At 43.9% G+C, this 26,687-nt stretch overlaps 1 protein-coding gene across 2 annotated transcripts; it reads right to left on the bottom strand.

Moving 5' to 3' along the window:
• Positions 1 to 284: 284 nt before the first annotated feature.
• smtnl (smoothelin, like) lies at positions 285 to 25,852 on the bottom strand. 2 transcript variants are annotated; one of them, XM_071520936.1, is made up of 11 exons: positions 25,653 to 25,852; positions 24,171 to 25,261; positions 5,866 to 5,947; positions 5,360 to 5,464; positions 4,902 to 5,156; positions 4,164 to 4,226; positions 3,979 to 4,039; positions 3,519 to 3,665; positions 2,991 to 3,114; positions 1,687 to 1,838; positions 285 to 1,159 (listed from the first exon to the last, which is right to left on the bottom strand). In XM_071520936.1, exons 2-11 carry the CDS (start codon positions 24,810 to 24,812, stop codon positions 1,033 to 1,035), a joined length of 1,758 nt encoding a protein of 585 aa, XP_071377037.1. In that variant the 5' UTR covers positions 24,813 to 25,261; positions 25,653 to 25,852; the 3' UTR covers positions 285 to 1,032. The 2 variants fall into 2 exon arrangements, with proteins under 2 accessions (XP_071377037.1, XP_071377039.1); XM_071520938.1 differs by lacking the exon at positions 5,360 to 5,464.
• Between the last annotated feature and the right edge of the window lie 835 nt (positions 25,853 to 26,687).

Below are 26,687 nucleotides of genomic sequence, written 5' to 3'. Positions count from 1 at the left end.
AATTTAGTTATTTAGTTATTCTTTTTTTATAGCAGTAGTGGTGCTGTATTTATTCTGATTTAGCAGGATTATATTTTATCAGAAGGTTCTTAGAGACACCAGCACCCTTCTTCTGTGTGTAGATAAAAAATAGGAATCACTTTATCACAATAAATGTCAGAATTTGACATTCTTTGGAGCAGAGGTCACACATTTATCAGTCAAGTAAATGTATTGCAGTGCGATTATATTTTCTTCAAGAGACAATCAAATAGCAATACGGATAATGAACACATACAGCTGGGTGTGAAACAGTACAATTTATTGATTTCATTTTACATAATCTCAACATCACCTCAATAACACAATATCACAGCACTTGGATGTAAATACTCTTGCCTGCAATCGGTTCCATTTTAAAACACATTATTATAATTTCTCTACAATATTCCACTGATATTCTGCCCCAGCGTGCATTCTGTTTCATGATAAAAAACAATTCATAACCAAGTGTCTATCATAAACAATTGCCTACATTTTGGTTCTTCAGTGACACTTATCATAAAGCTCGTGAAATGTGCCTCCTCCCCATTTCCTCGGTGCAATGTTAAATGTTAATATTGCCACGCTTTCTCAAACAAGCGTGGTGATAATCATTATACAACACAGCTACAGTATATTTCCACTCTTTCTACATAAACACACACACAAACACATACACATCATACATGAAAACTCCTGTCTACAAACCCCCAAAATCTGTGTGTAAATTAAATCTTCTTCATAACTGTTAACAGCTAGGAAATTTGCACGCACATAACGCAATCTTCTCCCCAGTGTATTTGTGAACAGAGGCACTCGAGCAAGAGCAAGGCACCGTGGAGGAATGTTCTCTCTCTGCCACCAGGGGGCAGCATAGTCTTTTTCAAAAATGCACCCATGCCTGCTCTTTGCCTTCCCCCGGATGAAGAGAATGAAGGACTCCAGCGAAGAAGAGGTTGCAAAGTGTCAAGTGTTGAGTGTCTGAGTTCCGGAGTTCAGGTGTCGGGGTCTTCACTCAAACTTGCGCAGGTGGTTGTAGAGGGACTGGACGTAGGTGAAGACGCACATGGGGTCCGGTTTGCGGCCCATGATCATCATGTCCTCCACCTCGATCAGCCGGTCGCAGCCCGCCTTCACTCTGGAGACACAGGCAAGAGAAACAGCTTACCGGAAGGGAGAAAAAGGCTTTGTGCTGTGATGAGAGTTCGTTTAAAACCAGGTTTCGAAAGTCAACACTGATCTGTTGGGACTGAAGCTGCTGATTACCGATAATTGACTGCGTAAAATTTGACCATTTGACCTCGTTTCCCCCAGAATTGTATTCTTGTCAGTGTAGAAAAGCCTCTGAAACGGCATTTAGAGCATCATGGGACACTAAAACTCTCCATTTAAATGCAGGATAATGATGATAAAACACATTCACATTCATGCATACTTGTGTGAAATCTGATCAAAATGTCCCATTAGAATCAGTTCAGGTTAAGGTCTTCCCATAGACAACCAGTGTAGTATTGATCAGTTCTACAATTATATAATGAATAAAACTGCATCATATCCATCATATCAGAGGTGGACAACACTGACTGACCAATTTTTGAACTTCCAATATTGGCCCTGTTTTATGGTCTTCACACTGTGTACAAATCAGTCAAATAACACACTTACTCTGCCGTTCCAAAGGCCAGTTCAAAGTTGTGTTTGCGGTTGGCGGGCGACAGTGAGTTGTAGTCGAACTCGGTGGGGAAGAAGGAGTGAACCAGAGCGCAGAAAGCCATCCCATCGCTCCAAGTGGACGAGAAGTTCTGGATGTCTATGTTCTACAGAGAAACACAGGGAGCGGTGAGGGACACAGGAGGTTCGGTGATGACATGGCAAGTGTGTGTGATGAGGTGAGCGTGCTACTGTGTGATTTCAGGCCTCTGCTTGCATAGAGAGCCAGTAAAAGAGTCAGAAGAATGAAAGGGACATAAGGAAATGACTTGTAAAACTGATTGGCAGCTTATTCTAACTTTATAAAGCTATCTCCCCATTCACTGTCTAGGTCATACTTATAATGGATAAAACAGAGAGGGGAGTGACTGTTTTCCTCTTTCTCCCTTCCTTTCCTTTCCTTTGCCTTTCCTCTCCTCTATCTCTCTCCTCTTTTCTTCTCTCCTTTCCTGTCTATTACATGCTTTTGATATCGTGTCATTTCAAGGCTTCCCTGTCTAAGCCTGTAGTTTGTCTTGAACAAAATGCAACTTGTCAAGTCATCAGAGTCTTTCTCTCTCTCTCTCTCTCTCTCTCTCTCTCTCTCTCTCTCTCCCTCTCTCTCATGTGAGTGTCAGTGTTTGCTCCCAGTTAATAAGAGCCTTGGCTATGGCTGGCTTGTGTATAACCAAAGCCACATGGACCAGCTGGCACAGGCAGCTGTAAGGAAAAGGGTACTGGGGCACATCAATGTGTCAATGTACTCAACCGTAACCCAAACACCCCCATCTACCCCCCCTCCCCCATTCACAATGCCCCCCACACACATATTCACAAGGACACTCATCTCTATACACTTATATGGGCGAGGTGTAGCTAATTAACACATTAGTACTATCCTGTATGTGCTGACAGGTTAAAGCTACAGGAAAGACCGGGTTAAGCAGGTTTTAGTCATCCATCCATTTTCTAGCTGCTTATCCGTCGGGGTCGCGGTGGCAGCGGAGCAGCCCAGACGTCCTTTTTCCCCAGCAACTTCCTCCAGCTCCTCCTGGGGATCCTCGAGCACTCCCTGGCATGCTGGGAAATGTAGTTCCTACCGGCTGTACCTTGGGGTCTCCTCCAAGTCGGTCGTCCTGGGGCAAGGCACATCCCTAACCCTAATTCTTATGTCATTCACATCCAAACCTTTGAAGCTCTAAACCTGTGTGGAGCCTTGTAGCAACTGATCAATGAGTCCCAAGTATCTCAGCTGGTATACTATCAGTTTAGTGTTTTACCTGATATCCTATGGTCTTGGAGCGGCACCACTCCAGAAGGATCTGTTTGATGCTGCTGGCGCTGGACACTCCAAAACTCTGAGATCGCTTCAGCTTGGGTTTTGAGTCCACCGGCTTGGGACGACTGCACAGAAGAAGAAGAAGAAGAAGAAGAAGAAGAAGAAGAAGAAGAAGAAGGAGAAGGATTTTGAGCATGAGTTGGGGAAAGGTGTGGGAACAATGCTGCATTCAAGTCCCAGAAAAAACGTTGGAATAACTCGACAGCTAATAACAACTTAGAACAGTTCACTTGAAACTTGTTTGAAGCTGTCAGGATGCCATGATTGAAGTTTTCTGTACATCTTTATCAGCTTTTTAACACACATGCACTTAGTGACTGAGATATTTGAGTTCCTGATATATGGCAAACACAAACAATGTAATCTACAAACAAAAAAATCCAGGAAGTTGTTGTGTCCTGCCATAGCATTTTAAGAGTTGCGATCACAAAATGACTGATTCACTGATCACTGATTACATTGCAGCTACCTGTTACTGGCTTCAGAGTCCAGTCTTTCGAAGATGGATCGGCGGGCCTGAGCACCAATGTTACGCGGCAGAGTCTGTGACCTCACCAGCTCCCGCCTTCTCTCTACTCCCTGGCCACAGGACCGGTCACCGCTGACATCACCGACTCTGCAGGATGGGAGCACAGAATGGTCAAACAAAGCAAAACATATTCCTATCCTAAAGTGCATCCTTCCCTCTTTTCACTTCATAGCTGACGTGATGTATTTTTGACTTTCCTTTGTCCTGGTATGTTAGAGAGTGCTGAATGAAGGGGAGGGAGCCATGCATTGTCTGATAGACTACTTCAGTCCAAAAATATCAGTATTGGTATTAGCCTTAATCCATCTAACCCTAATAGCTATACAGCTATCACTTACAGCTCAATTATGACCGAAAATATTTTTTTTACTGAAACTGTAACCTGTCACCTCCCACTCACCTGTCATGCTGCAGTAGCCCAGAGTAGGTCACTGACTTAGTGGGAGCTGAATAAGCCTTCTCTGCAAAAAACAAATGATACATCATGTCAAAGCTAACAGCTGGGACTGTTAACAGAGAAAATCACATCCAGCATCATTCAGAATCTCAAAAAGGATATCCTGTGTGTCTAAAAGCCAAACTCACCTTGAAGTCGTGGAGATCCCAGAGCTCTGATAGGAGTAGGAGTCCATGTCTTCAAAGAAGACACTAACAGGGACATTGACAAAGGAGATTGTGAGTTAGGGGCAATTCAGCAAAACTTGTAACTTATGCTGCATTCACATTCCAAAAAAACACATTGGAGCAGTTAAAATGGTTAAAAGCAACAATTTAGAGGTGTTCACACATTTAAACAGGTTTGAAGCCGTTGAGTTTCAATGATTGAAGTTTTCTGTAGAGTTTAATTGCTTCTGATCAGTGTTTTCACACACACACACACCCACACACACACACACACACACACACACACACACACACTTAGTGAGTGATATATTTGAGTTCATGTTTTACAGCAAACCAAACATTGCAATGTCAACCACAAATTAAAAAAAATCCATTAACTAGTTGGGTCCTGCATTGGCATTTTAAGAGTTGAGACCACAAAATGGCTTTTATGATGAAAATCTTTTTTTTTTTTTTTTGGTTTTATTTCAAATTCCAGTCCTGGAAATGGGAGAAATCAGGGTTCATCTGCAAACCCCGAGTTCCCAATTAGTATTTACCATCTGAATGCTGAGGTGAACAGTATTTTCTAGTAGGAAGCTTGTGTCTACCATCTTATATATGACATGGATGCAGTATTATCACAGTTAAATATTTCTGATATAAGGAGAGGGATGGCTTGACAAGTTGAGATTTCAATGTGAATGAGCAGTCAGTCACCTGGTTGAAGAGGGGACTCTGCTATTGGTTGAGGCTGGTTGTTGTTAGCAGTTGATTGGCTGGGAGGTGAGGCCTCGGAGACAGGCGAGGACTGGGAACCAGTAGGGCTGCTGGGAGAGTCGGGGCCCTTGATTTCAGCCATCTTGGTTGTAGCAGTGATGGGGAGGTGGGGCATCCGCATGGCAACCGGGGCTGTGTGCTCATGTGGAAAGTCATTGGGTGGAGAGGTCTTTCCATGTACCAACATCGAGTTTTCTAATTGGATAAAAAGATTTAAAAGTTATGACATTAATGGAAGTAAGATTTTCAAACTTACTTCTAACCTAGTAACTAACCTAAACTAATTAACATAACTCAACTAACTCATTGCCCTTATGTTTTCCACATTTTAACCTTTGTTTAACTGAGCATGCTTGGGTCTCCAAGCAGCTCTATTGGAACAGTTAGAGGTTACGTGCCTTGCTCAACTGTAGCTGTTGAGGCAAGAGAGAACATCACTTGTTCATTTCTCTCAACCAGATTTTCCTCAGCTAGTCCAGGGTTTATCCAGCTTTCAGTCAGTGCTGTAGTAGTAAACAAAAAGTGGGTAAACTACAGTATGACCTCCAAGCTGTGATCATCATGAGGAAAATAACCACAAACATGAACAAAAATCAATTATCTTTTTAAAAAAAACATTAATATTTGTGTTTTTTTTAGACACTATCCTCATATAACTTACATTGATTTTGATACTACTTGGTAAATGTACTACATATTTATTTCATAAAGATTTCTATCAGCCTAAAACTATTCCACAAATGAAAAGGTGGGTGAACTGAGTTTAGGAGTGTTAATTCTCCACTACATCCCTGCTCTCAATCACAAGCGCATTTCTCAACAACAACCCTGATGCATGCACGGGTTCAAATGAATTTGTATGTAATCTGTAAACTCTGAGGATAACCTGGTGTGATGTGGTTACCTGTGGCAGCAGAGTGTCCATTCTCCAGTCCAGAATGTGTCGGAGCTGGGTCCACTTCTATTGGCTCCTCTCGCTCTATACTCTGAAACACAACACAGAGGATCACAGTTAACACCAGACTGTACTACTAGTGCCTTCCATTTCGTTTAAAGGTGCATTATGTGATCTGCGACCTTTATCGACCTCTATTGGTGACCAGTAGGAATTACAACAACGTCAATAGAACTTATCGCCTCCTACACAAGACAATAACGTCAACAATAAAGTCACATTTCCATGCTAGCTAATTACAGCAGAGATCCAACAGAAACATCTAGTGAAGAAGTAATATATCATCATGCTACATACTGGAATAATAATACTGCTTTGTCATTTGAGTTTTTGGCTTGAGAACAAGGCTTTTAACCTTTGTAGCTGAAATGTCTTGCGACTCCAGTCGCTCGCTCATAGGACCGGCCTTCATTGAGCAGCTGAAAATGTTTCTGACATTTTGTTCCAAAACAGAGTACAGGCCGGTAAGTGAGTTTTGAAAGCCAGAAATCTGAGTACCTGGTGAAGTAATCATTGAAGTCATTGGTATTCGACAACAAACCTACCAACCCCAGTAAAAATCTTACTTCTTGGCCCTTTAATGTCAGGGAAGGACTTAGTTACATGTAGAGCCGCTCATACACCAATATGTTGTGTTTGGAGCAAAGACAAAGAGTTAAGCCAGCATGTTCTTCTGGTTTGAACACAATAAGAAATCCAGATGTCTGTTGTTCTCTGAGTCATTGTTGGAGCGTTTCACTTTCTCGGTCGTACTCGTCTCCAACAGATGGGCTTTTTTGACCCGACTTCAGACGGAACACAACAAAACAAAACAAACCAACAAATCAGCGCAGCACGACTCGACACGGCACACTTCAAAGTCTCCCGTTTGATGGTGTCTGCTTCAGAGGAGCCGATAAACGAGCTGACAGCATCATGGGTGTGAGAGGCACCAGGGCTCTGTGCTGCGTGTCTATCTCCTCTGCTGTGATAAGGCCAGAGACGTTTTTTTAATCAGGCACCGCTGTCACTGGCACGCTCACAATCAGTGATGGGGAGCAGCCAAAATGCGTCAGGTGATGATCTGGCAGCCTGACTGCTAAAATGACTGAGATCAAGTTATAATGTCAACATCATCAGCATGTTAAGTTCATGTTACAGGAATGTGAGAGTCTGTGTGACCGTGCCGGTTTCCTGTCTCTCTGATGAGCGTAGACCCGGTGTGAAGGCTCTCTTTCCTCTCTCTAAACACAATCACCCCGGTGGAACAGCTGATCCACATCCTCTACAGCAGATAGGCCGTGACTTGATCTATCTCCAACTCTTAACTGGTGCTACCAACTCAAATAGGTTGTGGGGCTCTCACCATCCACGCGGCCCTGTCAGTAGGCCGGGTGGAGCATTATGGTGGTGTGCTGATAGTCCAACTCCTTTCATAGACACAGACACTGCTCAGGTCAGTGGTGCAGCACGTATAGTATAGCTATGCATGCAGCACCATTGACCTGAGTTCCACTTTCTCAAGGTCAGCATTGAGTCACACATATCACATTGTATTGGTTTTGGTCTTGAGCAGCAGCTCTTGGGCAACAGTAGCTGTTGCCACATCCTAGGATACCCCCCCCCTTCCCATTTTAAGGATCCCAGGGGGTCCCTGGATCCCACTTTGAGAACCACTTTTCTAGAGAGACTTAATGTGAAATTATTATGATCATTATCGTAATCATTTAAGTAACTATTGCTGATTTTTTTGACAGTCACACCTCTGAAGCATTTTTGAATTGAAATAAATTAAATTTACTTCCAGCAAAGAGATGGACTCTCTAGCAAGGCAGAGGCCTAAATAGCATGATATAGGCCTCTTGAGGCCTCTTGATAGCATGTTATAGTTTGGGGGGGCGCAGCTGAGCTCATCATATAGGAATGCTGGTGGGGAGTGTGTTAAAACAACGCAGTACAGCAAGAGGGGAGGCGTGACGGGTGTGTCATTTCATAAAAAGGGGGGTTCACACACCTGGGAGGGAATAAGGGAAAGCGTGAGGACGGCTGGAAAAAACAGGTCTCTCATGTATGAGAAGGTGAGGGAGGCGGAGGAGAGCCCGCTGTATATTGCATAGGGATATGGGGGGGAGAGTTACGGGGCAGTGAGGTGGAAACAGCTGGCTATCCGACTTCGGGGAGGGAGACAAATTGCAGAGCTATGCCTGGCCTTGGGGAGGGGAGCTACCCAACAGCTTAAGCAGCTCAGATCATCAAAAGTCCACCGTGGGTCAATGGGAGAAACACGATAGCGGGGCTACCGAGGTTTCCGTAAACTCTCTGGAATCCCGAGGTCTTATTCGCTGGCAGGACACACTGTTGATCGCCGTGTGCTCAACACTTAGCGTGGCACATTACTGACGAGGGATTTGAGGACACACAGCGCACGGTGCACTCGGACGCATACACACACACTCAGACTCAAAGCATGTGTACTCAAACACACTTGCATCTGCACCCAAGCACTGTGTGAGTGCGTACGCAAACACACACACACACACACTCACAGTGACGTCACTCTTGGACAAGTTTATTTATATAGACCTTCATCACAAAAACATGTCTCAAAGGACTTTACCGAGAATGACCCTACATAGATCTAACTAATCAACAATCAATCACAAAACAAAATGATGCAATACAGAAGGTAACAATGTGTGTAGAAGTGTAATTATAGCACCAAAATGAAAGTTGAAATGACATTGTTTTGTGATATCAGAACCTGCATATCTTTCTGATATCAGTTCAAAACAGTTTCCAAAGCTGGTTTAATATGATTTTCTACTGTGCCATTGTAACATATTGTAAAAAAAAAAAAAATTCATTTGTGTGGGTTTCAGTGGAGCTTTAGTGTCCCATCATTGTCTAAATACTGTCTCCGGGGCTTGTCCACCAGTGCCAAGAATAAAATATCTGGGCAAAACACTCCATCCTTGTAATGTTTTAACTGAAAAAATACTGAATATCAGCGCAAAAATATCAGCTACCGGCAGCTTCGATCCAGTCACGTTTCTCCTGCTTGGTGGACATGTGTGTGTCGGAGTGTGTGCTGCCTACAGATAGAGCGTTGCCTGATAAGTGGCTAAAAGTAGGGCCTGTCATGTCACCGCTCCAGATCACACTGAACTAGACCTGAGCTGAGTTGCGTTAAAGTGCTGCACTCACACGGATGCTACACGAGGAACTAGGCATGGACATGAATGGTTAGAAATGCTCAGAGCTGGAGCTTGTACTGTAAATAAAGGGAAACGCGTTTACGTCTTGCTTCATCCTTATTTGTCCCTGACTTCTATAAAGTAAATCGGACCGTGGAGAAGCTAGAGAGGGGATTGAGCGGTTGTTTAGTCTGGCCTGCTATTAGCTGTCGCTGAATTCTCTCTCCGAAATTCCCCCTTAGGAGCAAGAAAGAAATATACATCTGCATTCACTGTAAGAAGTGCTCAAGACAATTAAGAAAAGACATGTGAGAAACAATCCAAGGCTTGTTTCTCAGGAGCAGAATTCCAGAAGTCCCAAATCTCACACTGATTTTAAATGAAACTCATCTATGTCTAGGAGTAAGTAAATGAGGGGAGGATGAGATCTTATTGCCTGGATATTGCTTTCCTCTGGGGCAACACACACACACACACACACTCAAAGTCTTTCTCCCACAACAATCTCATAACGGAGTGACAGAAGTGTAAGCAGACAAAAGCTCCCCTTTTTCTTTCTTCAGGGGACGACAAATCCCTCGCTCCCTGAGAGTGCGTCATGGCGTCATCGCGACCGGGGAACTATAAAACGCTGGGAGGAAATAAATGAAACGGAGCAGAACATGTGGAAAAGCCCGAGAGGAGAGACAGAGGGAGGAGGGAGCGAGGGAGGGAGAGGGAAGAGAGGAAAGGGAGGAAGTGAGTGACCCTGCAGAGTTTGATCACATCAAAGTTTTACTGTCCTTACCTGTTTGTTTGGGTTTTTTTTTAATTTGACCATTTTATGCCAAAAAAATCCAAAAATGATTCAGTGTTTCCCCCTAGAATTACATTATTGTCAGGGTGGAAAAGCCTCTGAAACAGCACCACATGGGACACTAAAACTCTCCATTGAAACCCATAATAATAATGATAATAACTGAATAAATTAATTCATATCCGATCAAAATGTCACATTAGAATCAATTCAGATTATAAGCTTCCTATGGCCTCCCAGGATAATATTGATGAACTCTACAATAAATATAGAAACAATCAAACTGCATTATATCAGATGTGAACAACACTGACTGGCCAATATCTGATTTTTTAATAAAAAGCCAATATCGGCCTGATACTCACAAGTCAAATACCTGCATATTCAATAACATATAACCAGAAAATAACACAATATTGGCCTTTGCAACCAGGTGATGTGCCCTACAGGAGAGCTGGCTGTTCAGCAGGAGGGGGTAAGAGGGCACTGGGTTACTGCTGTGTCCTGTGGTTAGTTAGTTTGGAAGGAGGGTCAGAAGACATTGTGTAGCTGTCAGAGCCATCTTCATCACTGACACTGCAATAAAGACTCTGGGGGGGCGGGGGAGGAGCGGGGAGGGTGTGGACGGGATGATTTGGCTGCAGGAGACCAAGCAGTTGGTGTATGGGTGCAGTGGAGGAGGGAGCAGGATGATATTCAAGTCATGTCTTTCTGTCTTTCTTTCTTTCTTTCTTTCTTTCTTAAGGTGTTACTAGTACATAAGGAATGATATTGTCAAATTTTCAGAATCCAACTCCTTGCCTGTAGTTCTCCTTTCCACTGTTTTCTTGTGAGTCACTTCTTTAAAGAACATCAAGTCTTTCTCTTTTTTTTTTTAAACTTTTTTTTTTTATTTTCTCTTTCATCTGTCCACCTCTCACTCTGCCCCTCTGCCTCTGTTTACATATCTCTCCCTCTCTCTCTCTCTCTCCCTCTCCCTCTCTGTTGGGGTGACATTTGAGCTTCACGGGGCCTTTGGGTGGTGAAGGAATGGAACGCTAGAACAATGGAGGCATGCTGGGATGACTGATAGGGGGAACGAGGGGCATGCCAGTATGTGCCAGTGTGTGTGTGTGTGTGTGTGTGTGAATATATATACAGTATGTGTGAGTAGCGATATACAACAACACCTTGCCATTGCTAAGCTCTCCACTTCTGCATATCTCACACTTGTTTTTCCCTCAGGCTAGCACACACTTGTTGTTGTAGCTACCGAACACACTTTCTCAGTTACAATTTGCAAAACAAATGCACGAACAGAGATTGCCATCACGACACACATGCTTTCCATTTCCAGTGATAGTAACACAATGAGGCTATTGTATGGGTAGGAATACCTTGACTGAATCGGGAAGGTGTATGTAGAGGCACATATGTCAGTGTGAATTAACTTTAAAACTGCCTGTGACCAAAAGCAAAGCAAAATGCTCACATGGATAAGCTCTGCACACACATTAAAGCATATATGTGCATATTTAACATGTAGGATACACAGACACACACACACACACACACACACACACCTCCTATAAAGCCATCGGAGCTCTGCCCGGCAATAGGAGGAAACAGGCAGTAACAGAGGTCTCCTGCTCTGTAATTTCCTCCCAGAAGTCTAGAGGGGAATCCTCTTGGAGGAAGACAGACACGCTAAAACCACCTGTTCATCAGATACATGCACACAGCCTGCAATTTCTCCGCTCGAAAAATCCTAGGGAATACCAGTTTGGGGTTTCGAGTGGAAAAAATGCACAGCCTTTGAACTGTTTTAGTGCAGAGGATATAAAAGCCTGATTGCAGGTGAGACTCACTGTACTGGATGACAGTGTGTAGTGTGGGGGTTCTTGGGAAAGGAAAAGCCTGTTTGTAGTTACAGTGCCTCAAGTTATACTGTGGTGTGACTGTTTTAGCATTATTTTTTTTTACATTTTTATTATTGACTGGGTTATATTCTAAAACAGAGGGTCTTAACATTCTTTTACAAACCTTTCTTCTCTCTCTCTCTCACCCATTTTTTGCACACCCATTTTCTGGGTGCCATCATTTTCTGTTTTCACACACATAATGCTGATTTCTTCATACTTTCATCATGCATTTCTATTTAATATACTCCTGACATGTTGGAATTGCTGCTTGCCATGTTTAATACCACCCATTTTCTATACTTTTATTTCCGTTTTTCACTATTTGCTGCTGCAACGACCCGATTTCCAAATATGGATCATTAAAGATTCATCTTATCTTATTTCTTGGGGTGAGAAAGGATTCTTTTACACTTGATTTACATGAGGTAGAAACTGGAATTTCTTTTCACATATCTACATGTGCATTTCCCTGGAAAGGTCAGAGTGAAGGATTATATACTAGCCATCCTCCAGCCGCTCACAGGTGGAATACACCCTCCTGTCAGCCAGTCTCTCTCCTCTACTATTCCCACTCTGCTTCACTCTCCCTGCTCATCTGCTGATGGTTAATCGGCTGTGAAAGATTTGGAAGAAACACGGAAGAGGAACAGTCTGCTCTCTTGTCTTTTCCAGGCCAAGTATCGGTGAGGAATAGGTCCTACTAGCCGCGGGGAGAGGATCATTTTTCTCCCTTCCACCACCTTTCAATCCTCCTTTCCCTCCACTGTAACCTCTAGCTCCCACATATGGCTGCAATATAAAGCCAGGAGGCCCTCCCCCTCCTCCATATCTTTCTCCATCCCACTTTCTTCCTCCATTCCTGGCAGTGAGGCAGTAGGGGGGTGGGGGCGGTGGTGGTGGTGGTGGGGGGGTCAGACATACTGACCTCTGGTAGATGAAGGGAGGTGAGAGGTTAGCGAGTGGGAACACAGACAGTCCCGTTCCTAAACAGCTGACTGAAAAGACAGGTGGGAGTGAGAGAGAGCAGGCTGCCGGTAATCGTCTGGGAGTGAGGAGAGGGAGATTAGAAGTAGGCTAATATATTGGGATGATAATGGAAAGTTATTCAAATATCAGATCTGGTCCAGTGAGCGTCGTCCACCATGATGGATATGATGCAGTTTGACTACATAGTTATTGTAGAATTGATCAATACTACACTGGTTGTCAATGGGAAGACCCTAACCTGAATTGATTCTAATGTAACATTTTGACAGATTCCAAGTATGCAAAAATGTTGAATTCGGCCTAATATTAGTAGTATTAGCAGAATCCTGAGTTTCAATGGAGATGGAGTTTTAGTGTCTCATGATATAAATGTTGTATTAGATGCTTTTCCTCCTTGCTAAGAATACAATTTTGCCAGTATAATACATAGAATAAGAATGAAACAACAAATTTGTGTTATTTCTTTGGATCATTTAGGTCATGAAAAAGGTCAAATTCAAAGATATTGAATATAATCCGTTTGCAGTTTTGATCTAATCCAATCCAATGAAATGGCCTTACAAAAATCCATATTGGTCTATTGCCACTGAGGCCTCGGAGTCTGCAGAGTTTCACTCCAACCAAACACTACAGCAGCTGATTTCCCTCATTAGCACGCCTTCCAGCAGAGACGAGGTAATAATCAGTGAAATGAGCCGCTGTACTGTTCGATTGGAATGAAAACCTGCAGACTTGTGGACCTCAATGGGCACATAGTTAGGGAACCGCTGCTCTAGAGTTACCAGACAGCAGCTGGAGAAGACATCACCACCACCGTCATCATCACAAACTAGCCTGTCTGCCCACGTCAGCCCTGTATCTGTCTTTATACAGTACATGGCTCTGCACCAAGCCTCCACAACACGTAAACAAACACATAAAACCTGCAGAAACCACATAGCCAGACCGTCTCCTCAACCTGAGAGTGTAGACTCCGGCTTCCAGTGAGGAGAGAGGACAAGAAGGGAGGTGAGCTTTAGTCTCTCAGTGTAAATTTACATATTCTTTATCTTCTCATAACCTTGTAATGTATATTCTATATATCTAGCTGTATATATTACTGTAAAGTTCATATACTCAATAGTTTTATACTTTTTCACTTATCTCGTACTGCATATATTTCACATCCTCTGTCTATTTTCATATCATACAAATTTTTCTTTCTCTTTTCTTCACCTCAGTTTGATCAATTTCTGTTGTTTTGGACACCCTCATAATGCTGTTATTGCTTTTTTTTTTCTCTTCATACATTTCCACTTGGTCAGTTGCAAATAGCGTCCATTTTCTATATCTGCATTTGAATTCCATTTTCCCTCACTATTTGCTGCTGCAATGTCCCAATTTCCCTCATAAAAGTTTCAATTTATAGTAAAAATAACATGCTATACTTCAGCACAGTGGGAACATGGCATCCTTTCCATTGAGCTCTCATCACCCGCTGACCCCCAACACTCATCATATAACCTGGGGAGAGCTGACATGTTGAATTGCATCCTCACAGTGACTGACAGGCAGACAGAACAGCCCTAAATTTCCTCTTAAGTAGCTTCAAAGTTTTTACAATTTCCATTTTTTTTCCAAACTATACGACAGTGTCACATACATATTCTGTATCCGCTACTTATACTGAGTGAAATCCAACGCAAGACGCCATTTTTTTACGGCTGCAGCATTACATCAAATATCATTAAACATTAAAAATGTAGATGTTTGTGCATCATTTTATACATATTTCCTTGTAATTCAGCATGACGTATTTGGTATCTTTGGAAACCTTGGGATCTTGACTAGAATTTAAAATAAAGTTCTGTGGGTTTGAACAAAGCTTGGCCGTGAAAAATCTGTTTTTTTAAGAAAGAAAGTTTAAGAAAGTGAACACATAGTCACACAAGCTCTCAAAACCAATTCTCTTTAAAGGTGCTGACCATGCAAAAGACTGGATCTGTGATTATTAAGTATTCCCATGGCAGTCTTAGATGACCTTAAAGTCTCCTTGTGATATCTGCCTCCAGTAAGGCTTACTGGTTCCATGGGGCAGCTCAGCCACCGGCCGGTGAGTTATTAACCTGTTTCCACAGAGATGATGACGGGAACACGGCCTATTGTCTGGAAGTCATTAAGAGAGCCAAGGGGAGCCAGGGAGTGGCTGCATACCTCTCTGCAACCCCCTACACACACACACACACAGACAGACACACACACACACACACACACACACACACACTTGATCTCTCTCTCTCTTCAAACCTTCAGCAGTGGCCTGTTCTTTGCTTTTTTCTCGTCTCTCTCTCTCTCTCTCTCTCTCTCTCTCTCTCTCTCTCTCTTTACAATTTCAAAATCCAATTTAAGTTAAATTACTTTAAAGGCATGACTGCAGACACAATGCTGCAAAGCAGTTTATAAAATGTCATTTTCTCAATAGTTTATACATTCAAACCATAAAGAGACGATAAATTCTTCATTAATTATCTCTCCCCATGCCTTTCTGTCTCTCAGTGTCAGATTTAGTAACATGACAAGTAGACTTTGTGTTACCAAACCACCCATGGATAAGAAAGAAAGTCAACAAACAACAGTATTCAGAATGATGATACATAGTGAAATATCTGTTAAATTATTTGACAAATATTTTATTTCACTTATTTTATTTATTTATTATTAGTTTGAAAACATGCACTATAGTAGTGCGTCATCTTCACCATTATACACATTGTACATTTGCTAGCGTGTGTGTTTGCTCACAAAAACATGCTAAAAGTGTCTTTCTTTCTGTCTCTCTCATGGCTGTATTAATAGCAATGTAGAGCGGGTTGGTGCCAGGAATCCAGCAGCCTTAAAATGCAGTCTAGGTCTGGGGGGGGGGGGGGGGTAGTGGGGTGAGACTGGGGCCACAGAGACAGGGGAGGGATAGATGGATGGATGGATGATGAAAGAAGGAGGGAATGAAGGAGTGAGAGAGAGAGAGAGCAAATGGAGGCAGCTGGAGTTCAGTGCTGGCAGAGTTTGGGTACACAGAGATTAGGGATTGTGTTTCACTGTATGAGAGAGAGAGAGAGAGAGAGAGAGAGAGAGAGAGAGAGGGAGAGAGCTGGCTGGGACGAGGGAGTCTCCGCAGCCAGCGTGGAAATGTCAAATGTCTTTGTCATGGAGATAAACAACACTAGATTCACTACACATTCTACACGCCACTGTAACCCTCCTCTCTCTCTCTCTCTCCAGCTCCGTTCTCACACACACACACACACACACTCAAACACACTCGCTCTCTCACTCATTCATCTGCAGAAGTGAATGTGTTCTGCTGAAACACCAACACACACACACACCCACACACACCTCCCTCTACTCCTCTGTCTTTTCTTTCCAACACCAGTGAAAGGTTAAACACCTAAGAGGATTTGAAAAGGCAAGTAATGGAAACACAAAGCAAACGTCAGAGGCAGTTTGGTCATCGCAAGAGTCAATATGAGGAAGTTGAACAGCTTTTCCTCCTTCAAACAGGGAAACAAGCAGTAATAAAGCATTCAAATATGCCTTGCTACTCTACATAATATATGTATGTATATAAATATCTGCCATTTGCTGGATGCTTTCATTCAAAGCACCTTACTCGTTACCATGAATGTGTACATTTTTACTATAGGTGGCCTCAGTGGGAAACACACATCTAATGTCAGTTAGTGCTATGAAAAAGGTGGACAAGAACGCCACTATATCTGAAACAGTGTGTGGTGACATTGGACTTTTCCAGAGCGTTGTAGGTTTGTTTAGTACCAGAGATGTGACCAAGTCAATTTTGCTCAAGTCCCAAGTCTAAATGTACATTGCCAAGTCAAGGCCATGTCATTAATGTCAAGTCTCAAGTCAAGTCAGAACAAATCAAGAGTCCAGTATCAATTTAATATCCTAAAGAAAACTAAATATCTAGGACTTTTCAGTGCAATATGGTTTTAATAGGATAAAAACTTGGTAAGAGCATCGTGAGTTTGATTTCTATAATCAGTTTCAACTTCAATAAATTCAACCATTCCATACAAATTCAGAAAACAGAATTTAAATTCAGTCGTTTGTTGGAACAAATCTCATCACTTTCAGTCTAAGTCATTTACACAAACACAAGATCTCAAGTCAAGACTTTAGAAACCTTTTCAAGTCAAGTCCCAAGTCACCAGAACCCAAGTCCCAGGTCTTCTCTCCATGCATCAAGTCAAGTCTCAAGCTATTAAACCTGTGACTCAAGTCAGAATCGAGTACAAGTCATGTGACTCGAGTCCCCACCTCTGCCTAGCGCCCTGCTCTACCCGCTGAGTCACACGGGATCACAGTGATGCACTTCAGATGTTTTTGACAGGTAACATTACCGCACGGCACAATCACATCTCATAACCAAAATATATGGTCACACAACACAAGCGTACCATGACATAATATTTCAAAATATTGACCGAAAAGCCGCCTCACCTCGGCACAGGCCAGCGAGCCGAACCTACACCACCAAATATAGACCAAAACAACACCGGCTAATTACCTCACCACATAACACTCCTGTTATTGCATTTGTGGGAAAATTCACTCTCCACTGGCTAAATATGGAGCGTGTGTGCGCGTGTGCATATGCTTGTGGTTTCACCTTTTGCATAACTTAATGCCAGAAGAGCATGTGTGCGTTTGAAATCCCCCTGTGCATTACATGTGTAGTAATCACAGAGTCATTTGGGTTGGACCTGGATCAGTACATTTTACTGCCTTGAACGCGCAATCTATCCATCAGCCTATACACAGACTGGGACTAAACTAAACACCGCGGGGTAAACGCAGCGGTCTGGTCTGGAGATAAGAAACAGACAGGATCAAGGTTGAGTTGGGTAATGTTGGTGGGAGTGGAGGCTTATGGGGGCAGAGAGAGAGAGAGATGGAGAGAGAGACACACACACACACATCTTCTCTTCCCCCACCTCTCTCTGCATATCAGTTAAAGGTAAGTCTATCGCAATCTATGCCATTTTCAAAGAACTCGCGCTCCCCTTATATAACATGTGACACACGCGCCGTGTCGAGCTACGAATCAAGCGCACCTCTCTGTCAGTCCGGTGTTCCTCGCCCAGCCTGGTCCGGGCCCGAGGTTGATGGATTTACAGTGCTGTGAGGCTGTGTTGATAAAGAAGAGGAGATAACCCCCATGACCTCGCCGCGCTAATCTGATCTGTTCATCTGCTAATGAAGCCCTGCTCATCTCTTCCCTCACACACACACACACACACACACACACACACACACACACACACACAGAACACTAGTGGAATGCACTGTGGCTAATGCACTGAGGTACTGGAGCCCTGGGAGATACAGGTGTGGTCTGGGAAGGTATGTGAATAAAGAAAGAGAATGAAAGTGTGTGTGTGTGTGTGTGTGTGTGTGTGTGAGAGAGAGAGAGAGAGAGAGAGAGAGAGAGAGAGAGTGAAAGAGAGTGCTTATGAGAGGATAAGAGAGAGAAACAGAAAGAGACTGATCAGTTTGCTTATATTGTCGTCCACCTCTGATATGATGGATATGATGCTGTTTGATTGATTACGTATTTATTGTGAAATTGATCAATACTACAATGGTTGTCTATGGGAAGACCTTAACCTGAACTGACCTGATGCATGAATATGAAAATATGGACTATCAGCACCTTCAACAAATCATATCAGTTGAACCTCAGTGAAGAGGTCGGTGAGCTGAGACGAGGCGAAGATAAGGACGAAGGGATGAGGACGAGGATGGTAGATTAGAGAGGAGGAAGGAGTGAAGGAATGAGTCGGAGAGGAAGAAGAGCGGAGGAAGAGAGGAGGGCAGATTCTGTAATCCCTCCACAGCCCATGTACTTCTAATGAGGCGCAGTGTCCGCACAAAGGCCCATTGAGACGCCAGATTTGGAGCTGTAATTGGCAACAGCAGTGTTGTGTGTGTGTGTGTGTGTGTGTGTGTGTGTGTGTGTGTGTGTGTGTGTGGGGGGGGGGGGGGGGGGGGGGGGGGGGGGAAGAGAGGAGGAAGAGGAGACATTGTTGAGGTGGCTTAGTTCTTTTTCCCAATCCTACTCTTGACTAATTCCTATTGCCCAGAACCATTTGAGGGTAGAAGACAGCCACACAGCTGCCTCTTTACAAACCTCAAGAAACCTTCCAGATGGAACACACACACACACACACACACACAACACACACACACAACAGCTGGGTTTCCATTTCCATTCCAAGTATTTTTATGCGAATTCCGATGTTTTGAATTAAAAAAAAAGCTGAATGGAGACAGCAAATTTTGATAAAAAAAATCCTAAAAATCGCAAAAAAACGGCTTTCGCTTGCTTGAGGCAGAAAGGCTTTTTGTCGATAAAGAAATCATGCGATATATAGTGATGGGAACGAACTGATCGAATAAATTATTGCAGCTAAAATTGGCTTTGGATGATATGTTTTCTGTAAAATATCTGTGTCTAGAAATGTCAAACCTGCTGTTTCTCCCATGTTATAAGGCAGAGATTGCGGTTGTATGACCATTCATTGGTGCATTAAAATATTTCCGAGTGCATTTCTTAGTTTTCATCTTCAGACAGCATGATATATGGCCAACATTAGCTTTGACACCAAAGAACAATCACAACTTATCCAAGACTAAACAATTCTTGAAAAACTATTTTTTTTGGGTGGATTTTCTGAAGTAGTCACGTGTTCAGTATGCCGATTTTTTTGGCTTCAAATTCACATCTTACTTCTTGCGACATTTCAAACGTTTGCTTAAAACTCGCCTGACAGTTGGGATGGAAACGTGGCGCGGAACGAGAGTGAGCCAGAGGACAAAAAGAAGAAAAAAAGAGACCGATAGAGACAGAGAAAGAAAGAGAAAGCATTCATAATTCATACAGCTACGTGCTGCAGGTGTGTTTTCGAGGTGAGCGTGTGTGTGTGTGTGTGTACGTGCTGCAGGTGTGTTTTCGAGGTGAGTGTGTGTGTGTGTGTGTGTGTGTGTGTGTGTATGTGCTGCAGGTGTGTGTGTGTGTGTGTGTTGTGCCTTCTTGTGCAGGCTTGGCAGGTAATGGTGAGGATGCACAGCAACAGCTGGAGAGAAGGCTGGAAGACAGACAGGCCTATACACATCTCTCTGGCAGGGGCAGAGATAGCTACAGCTGTATTATAACCATTACAAATGCCTGCAGTGTGTGTGTGTATATGTGTGTGCGTGCGTGTGTGTGTGTGCACCTATCATATCAATCCGACCTGTTTGAACAGCCCGCTGCGACTTTACAAGGCCCAGCGTACCTACTGTATCTTTCTCATCTCTCTCTCTCTCTCTCTCCCTTTCTCTATGTCTCTCTCTCTCTCATTCTCAGTCTGACAGACAGGTGAGGATGTGGCAGGAAGAGCGAGCTGCCACTGTGACTATAACGGCGGTCTGTTGAGATCCGGCTGCTACGTGGACAAAAATCCCATGAAGCCGATTACCGCTGAGATCAGAGACGGATCTGATCACTCCTGTGCTGCCTTCAATGTCCCCGACACACACACACACACACACACACACACACACACTGAGGCTTTGTACAGTATCGCAGCATTGCACGGTACATTCTGCGGCTCACATTTGATCTAATCGTGTGTATTTTTTGTTGTCTGAGCGTTTGGAGGAGTGTGTCGGGCCGACAGCGGGGGGGATCTCCCCCAGCAGAGGCATAGAGAAACAAAGGTGCCCTTGTGTTGTTTAGCGCTGACCAGATGATTTCACGGCAGATAACATTCCTCTGTTGTATCCACCGCATACCTCGGTAATTAGGGCTATAGGAATAGCAGCTATTTGCATAATGCGTGCATGTGCATGTGAGCGTGTGTGTGTGTATTTGCGATTGTGTGCATTTTTGTGTGTTTGAGATGTGTTTATGTGTCTTTGTCTGCACGCTAGGTACTGTATATGGCTGTGTGTGCACACTCATACCCAGCAAGCATTTAGATAGAATAGATATAGAGATAGATATAGATATGACGGCCTGCATCAACGCTACATCTAAATAAAGCACTAAAATGGAAGTTGAGATGACATTCATAGTCCATAACTGCTGCCTGCATCGTTTCGTGAAATCAGAACCTAAATATCTTTCTGATATCAGTTCAAAGCCGTTTTGTGAGTCTTTGGGGTCTGTTTTTGTTTTTGTTTGTTTGCTTTGTGTTGTATATTGTTGTTCTTTTTATGGCATTTCAAAATGTATGCATGGTTGTATGTAAGTGTATGGTTGTATTTTGTAAATGCGTATGTATGAGTATGAATGAATGGGTGCATGTGTGTATATAGATATGTGTAGTTTTACATTTTTATGAAGGACAATCATGTAAAGATATATTTCTTTTTTTTATTAATGTAAATTCTGCTTCTATTCAGTTGTGAACTGTGAATGAATGTGCATGAATACTAATAAACTCAAACTCAAATCAGAACCTAAATATCTTTCTGATATCAGTTCAAAACAGTTTTCAAAGCTGTTTTGTGAAATCAGAACCTAAAGATCTTTCTGATATCAGTTCAAAACAGTTTTCAAAGCGGGTTTAATATGAATTTTTACCATGCCATAATATCAGATTTTGAAAATGTTGTGCTTCTTTGTGTCGACGTTGAACTCGGTCACCTCCTGTGTGTCACCGTCCGTCAAATTATCACTGGGTATGCATGTGCATGCTTGAAATATGCCTATGTATGTGTCTATGTGTATGTATATATACTGTATGTGTGTGTCTCTGTCCCAGCTTTGCGTCCATTGTTCCAAAGAGCAGCTGTGAGCTTCCAGCCGGGACACGACAAAGAGGAAAGACTCTGCGCCAAATAAAAAGGAGAATCTCAATGCCGGCCTCATAAATGATAAATGGGGACAATTATACTTTCCACAGCAGGGGGGGGGAGCCCCAAGGGGAGAGCACTGGAATACAGTAAATAACAACCTCTGACTTTCAGAGGCATATTATACAGTAGGTTGTGTAAGTGCAGCTCCTACCATTCAAATTGCTCACTTCAGCGGTTGAACTTTTTGTCAAGCCAATAGTTTGACCAAAAGAAACTCTTTAATCCACATCCTGAGTTTGATTGTTTACTTCAGGTAGTAAATCCCATCTGCACTGGCGTCGAGTGATTTTGAGTTTCACATCGCAGGTTGGTGTTTTTTCGCTTATCGCATGTTTGTAGAGGAGAAGAGAAAAGAAACAACATGGCTTCAGATCAAGAAAATGGAAATAAAAGTATCACACAAAAAGAAAGACAAGGGTCAAAGAGGTGAAAAACAAGCTGTTAACAAGAAAAGAATGGAGCAGGCTGTGTGCGCGCAAACTAACCATCTATCAGCGATCCTCTCTCTTCCATTACAAGAGGAACACGCTGATGTTCCAGGGACAGAGCTCACATATCACTGGCCACAAGACGGGCCTAAGAATAAACAATTACAACACACGCACACACACACACATACACACACACTCAAACACACGCATACTCAGTGATTTAGGGATGGAAAGCCGGAAAAAGAAAGAAATGATCCTGATTGTCTTCAGCTGGTATCTATGCTCTTGTCTTTCTAAATATTTAGTTTTGATATGACAGCATTTCCCCACTCCTGTCAAAAAAAAAAAACCTTGACGTCATGGACAGCAGAGGGCCAGGAAAGCTGCGCGATCATCATCCTCTGGCTCTGTGATGCAGCAACAAAGGGATTCAGAAAAGCCAGGAGATTCTCGTTTTGGTTACAACAGAAGCTAGAGAAGCCAGCAGAGAAAATAAAAGCTTTCCTAAATTAAAGGAGATGAGTTACGAGTCCGACTCCATTCCGGTCTCCAAATGACAAATGTTTCCATGAGACCACATCCCAAGGGGACAGTAAAAATTAATTCTTGAGAAATTTTTTCAGAAACCACTGAATGCTAAAACACTGAGGCAGGCGGTCTGGTCAGTGTCGATGAGCTACGATGCATCATAACCCAGACTTAGCCCTGAAGGAACCAGCTGTGTGCCTCATACTGTAGAAATGACTGATGTTTCACATTATGGATACGCACCTTCAAGCCTCCATCACACAATGGGGCAGTAAAGTTCATTCACTGGAGATTTCCTACGCATGCAGGCAAGAAATGTGCACCGCAGATCGCCTCGGTAGGTGGAAAAAACAGCCTTTCTTCTGATTCTATTTCATCCTATTTAAAGCTTCATCGCTATCGGGTAAAAACCTTGTATCTCCACTATGTCAACTTTTCAGGAACTAAGAAAAACAGCCTTGTTGTGAGCTTGCATTTTTGAGTTTTGGGGTTTTGAAAGGATTTCCTAAGGCCAAGGGTTGTAGAATTCTCTCAACCCACAGAGAACCATGTAATCCTTCCAGTGAAGTTACAACATGAACATCATCAGAATCGGAGTTACCAGGTTTGACAGCGGCGGTATTCACCGACCAGGGCCAACATTTCACAATGTTGATTTCTCATATTTGACTCAAGTCTGCAAAACCACACCGCCACACTAAACTTGCCTCCCAGGAGCCTGGTCTGCTCATGTTACCGTACTTCATACATTTTTGAGCATCCTAATGGAGGGCTATTGTGCAACCACAGTGACACAGCCAGTGCCTGAGCATGACACATCGCCGCGGCCGCATCGCAACGAGAGTTCAATCGCACTCGCATTCCGCTCTTTTACCACAGTGGCACTTTCCCAACACGGAAAATGAAATTGCAATTATTGGATTACATCTACTGCCGTTGCGTATTAAATTTCCATCTGTGTTACAGTCGACAGGATATACTGGATTATGAGGGAGCGTGTCAGTACAAATATGCCAAGGGTTGGGATCCTAAAGGATGACACCGACACTACAAGGGTTGGGAGTTTGATTCCCACTGGGGCCATCCATGCTAAAAATGTATGGCACTGTACTGTAAGGTAGTGGTTCCCAAACTGGGGTCTGTAGACCTTCCGGAGTCCTTCAGGGGGTTGTGGGGTGTCCACAGCAAAACCAGGAAAAGTTTGATTTCACCATTTCTTCAATCACTAAACAGCTGTATAGTACGATGGCAGAAGGTATCATGTATCTGTTTTTGTCAGAGGTTTTGCCTTCCGAACCTACAGTACAGACAGTCATGCAATTCTACACAAAATCGCATCTAATGACAAAAGTCTTCTTAGATGGGGTTCCTTGGGACAGAATCAAATGACAGTTTGTGGTCTCATATGTATCTATTGAGGGGGTCCGTGACATGAAAAGTCTAGGAACCCACGTTGTACTGTACTCTAGGTAAAAGCACCCACCAAATGGCACATGTTGATGCCATCTCTAATCTACAAGCACACAGTACTCACGTTGGTCTTGCTGGACACAGCGAAGGTGGCCCGGCTCGAGAAGCGGGTGGTAGAGGGGCTGCCGCCGGACACCGGGCCGGTCACCATGGAGGAAACTCTGGGGCCGGCGGTGGGACTGCCGGGGCCGGGGGAGGTCGAGAAGGTGGCGGGAGGGGAGGCGGGGCTGCTGTGGGTCTGGGCTTGGCTTCCCTGGGCCTGGATGTGCAGAAGAGCCTGGCCCTTTCCGTGGATCACCTCCCCGGTCTCCTGGTGATTCAGCTGAACGTCACTGTGGTGACTCTTGTGGTTCTGGCTGTGGTTACTCTGGTTGTGGTTGTTGTAAAGCAAGGTGTCGCGGTCGCACGTCATCCCGGTGAGGAGCTCCACCTGTCGGGTAAGGGCCTCCAGCTGCGCCTTGAGCTGCCGGTTCTCCTGCTGCAGCTGAGCTACCGCCCGACCCAGGGGCCCGCTCACGTTGGCCGCCTCCTCCAGACGGCGCTCCATGCCCAGCTTAAAAGCGCTGACGTCCACATGGATCTCCCGGATGGCGTCCCGGAGAGTGTTTTCGTAACGGGCCAGAGCGGCACACACCGTCTCCCCCTCTGGAGAGGAGGACGTCGGGGGACACAGGTCTCCCATCTCAGCCAGGGTCGGGGCTTCCATTGCTACCGCTGCTACAGCTGGTGACCCTCTGGGCGCGGGCCAGTCAGCCTTTTAGTCAGTCTGTGTGACCGAGTGACTGAGTCAACGCTTGTAAGTGAGGTTCTCTAGCCAGTGGAGAAAGTCTAGCTTTAGTCACTTGTGCTGTGGGTTGGGCTGGAGGAGGTGGGGGCTGGGGGACAAGGGTTGGGAAATAGGGTTAGGGTGTGGGGGGGGGGGCAAAGGTCTGGTCTGTTTTATCCACACTCCGTCAATTCTGTGCTGGGACGGTCTGGGGCGGCGTCTCCTTAGACTGCTGTCAGAACGCTCCGGGACAGCCTCCGCTTTCCAGGTACAGCCTCCTCACTCTGTCTTCTGTCTGAACGCTCCAGACACCAAGACTTGAGACTCGATCTGTGGCTTGTGAGCGGCAATCAAACTCTTAGAAATCCCATCCAAGTCCAAGTAGATTCCTTGATGGAAGAAAATGCAGGGACATTACAAATTGTCCAATAGAGTGTAAATGAATTCAAGGTTTGCATCTGTCTCCATTCTGCACTAGATGACAGAATCTGAAACACAATCTGAAAGAGTTCAAACTTGATTCAAACACAACACAGTTCAGATGACAGATTTAAGCTATTACACTGAACAGAACAACAAGGAAGCCTATTTTCTAATGCATTTCAAGGAGTCTGAATGAGAGAAAAAGCACACAACATCCCTCTAAGCCAGCTATGTTTCATAACTGCTATAAAACAAACCAGTGAGGTAATCCTGACTCTGTTTCACAGCTGCTGATGTGTGTGCATTACCACAAATGTGTGTGTGGGTGTGTGTGTGTGTGTGTGGAGCAGTGCCTACCTCAGCTTAGCTCTCCGGTAGAGTTCTGTAGAGTTTCCTCAGCCCTGAACAGCTGTGTGTGTGAGTGTATGTTAGTGTGTGTGTGTGTGTGTGTGTGCGTGTGTGTGTGAGCTCTGCTCTGCGCTGCCGGCTTTCTGGTTTGTTTAAACTCTCAGGTTGATCGCTCCTCTCTTCTGGCCAGGAGGAGGGAGGAGGGAGGAGGGAGAAGAGAGGGAGGGATAAAGAAGGAGGGTGAGGGTGAGGGTGGTGGTGGTGGGGGGAAGAAACAACATAGAGAAAGTAGTAAACGCAAGGGGAGGGGAGAGAGGGAGGCGGGCTGGGTCGGCCTTTATACCCTTGTTCTGTATAAACTCTTGGAAGGAGTCCCCTCCCCTCCCCTTCTCTCCTCCTCCTCCTCCTCCTCCTCCTCCTCCTCCTCCTCTTCCTCCTACTGTAGGTGTGTCATTCCTCGCTCGGCGAACTCTTACCAGCGGGATGCCTTTCTCTCTTTTTCTTTTCCGCACACCTCAACCCAGTTTTTTCATTATTATTTTCTTCCTCCTGCTCTCTCTTATTGTGACACATAAAGAAATACGTAAAGAAAGTCTCTGATCTTGAGGTCACTCTGTCAGTCTCTCAGAATCACAGTGGCTTTATTAGCAAGTCTATCTCTGCTTCCAAAGATAGATATTAGGATTAAAGTAATAATCTGCAACATTGTCATATGAATAAATGTCATTTTGCAGCTCTCTGTCACTTATTGATATAACACAGTAGTGATTCAACCTATATCCAGTTCGTGAAAGCTTTTCCATTTGCTGTTCTAAACACCTGGTGTCTGGTAGCTCTTTCCTCTGGTGGACAGAAAGTGATGCGTTTTACCTTTCTGGTTTGTTTGGAATAAATAGAAGAAGAACTGTGTAGTTAGCATGAGCAGTGATAGAAAAAACCCCACAAAAAACAGCAACAGAAAATCCAAGGAGCAAGACTCATAGTGCTGGACACACTATTTGATTGACAGGTGATCTCTGGGAAGAGCAGTGCAGAAACACTGAG

Source organism: Centroberyx affinis, unplaced genomic scaffold (genome assembly GCF_046629955.1).
Source record: "Centroberyx affinis isolate AG114_WGS23_722 - 3 ecotype Tasmania unplaced genomic scaffold, CSIRO-AGI_Caff_v1 ptg000839l_1, whole genome shotgun sequence".
In the NCBI taxonomy this organism is placed as follows: Eukaryota; Metazoa; Chordata; class Actinopteri; order Beryciformes; family Berycidae; genus Centroberyx; species Centroberyx affinis.
Note: the sequence above shows the minus strand (reverse complement) of the source record. Positions and strands in the feature narration are given on the sequence as shown.

Coding starts and splice junctions, on each gene's coding strand:
- smtnl (XM_071520936.1), bottom strand. CDS start 24,812: ATGGAAGCCCCGACCCTGGCTGAGATGGGAGACCTGTGTCCCCCGACG. Junction 4,040..4,163: donor GGGATCTCCACGACTTCAAG/GTGAGTTTGGCT, acceptor TGTTTTTTGCAG/AGAAGGCTTATTCAGCTCCC. Junction 3,115..3,518: donor GACTCTGAAGCCAGTAACAG/GTAGCTGCAATG, acceptor TCTTCTGTGCAG/TCGTCCCAAGCCGGTGGACT.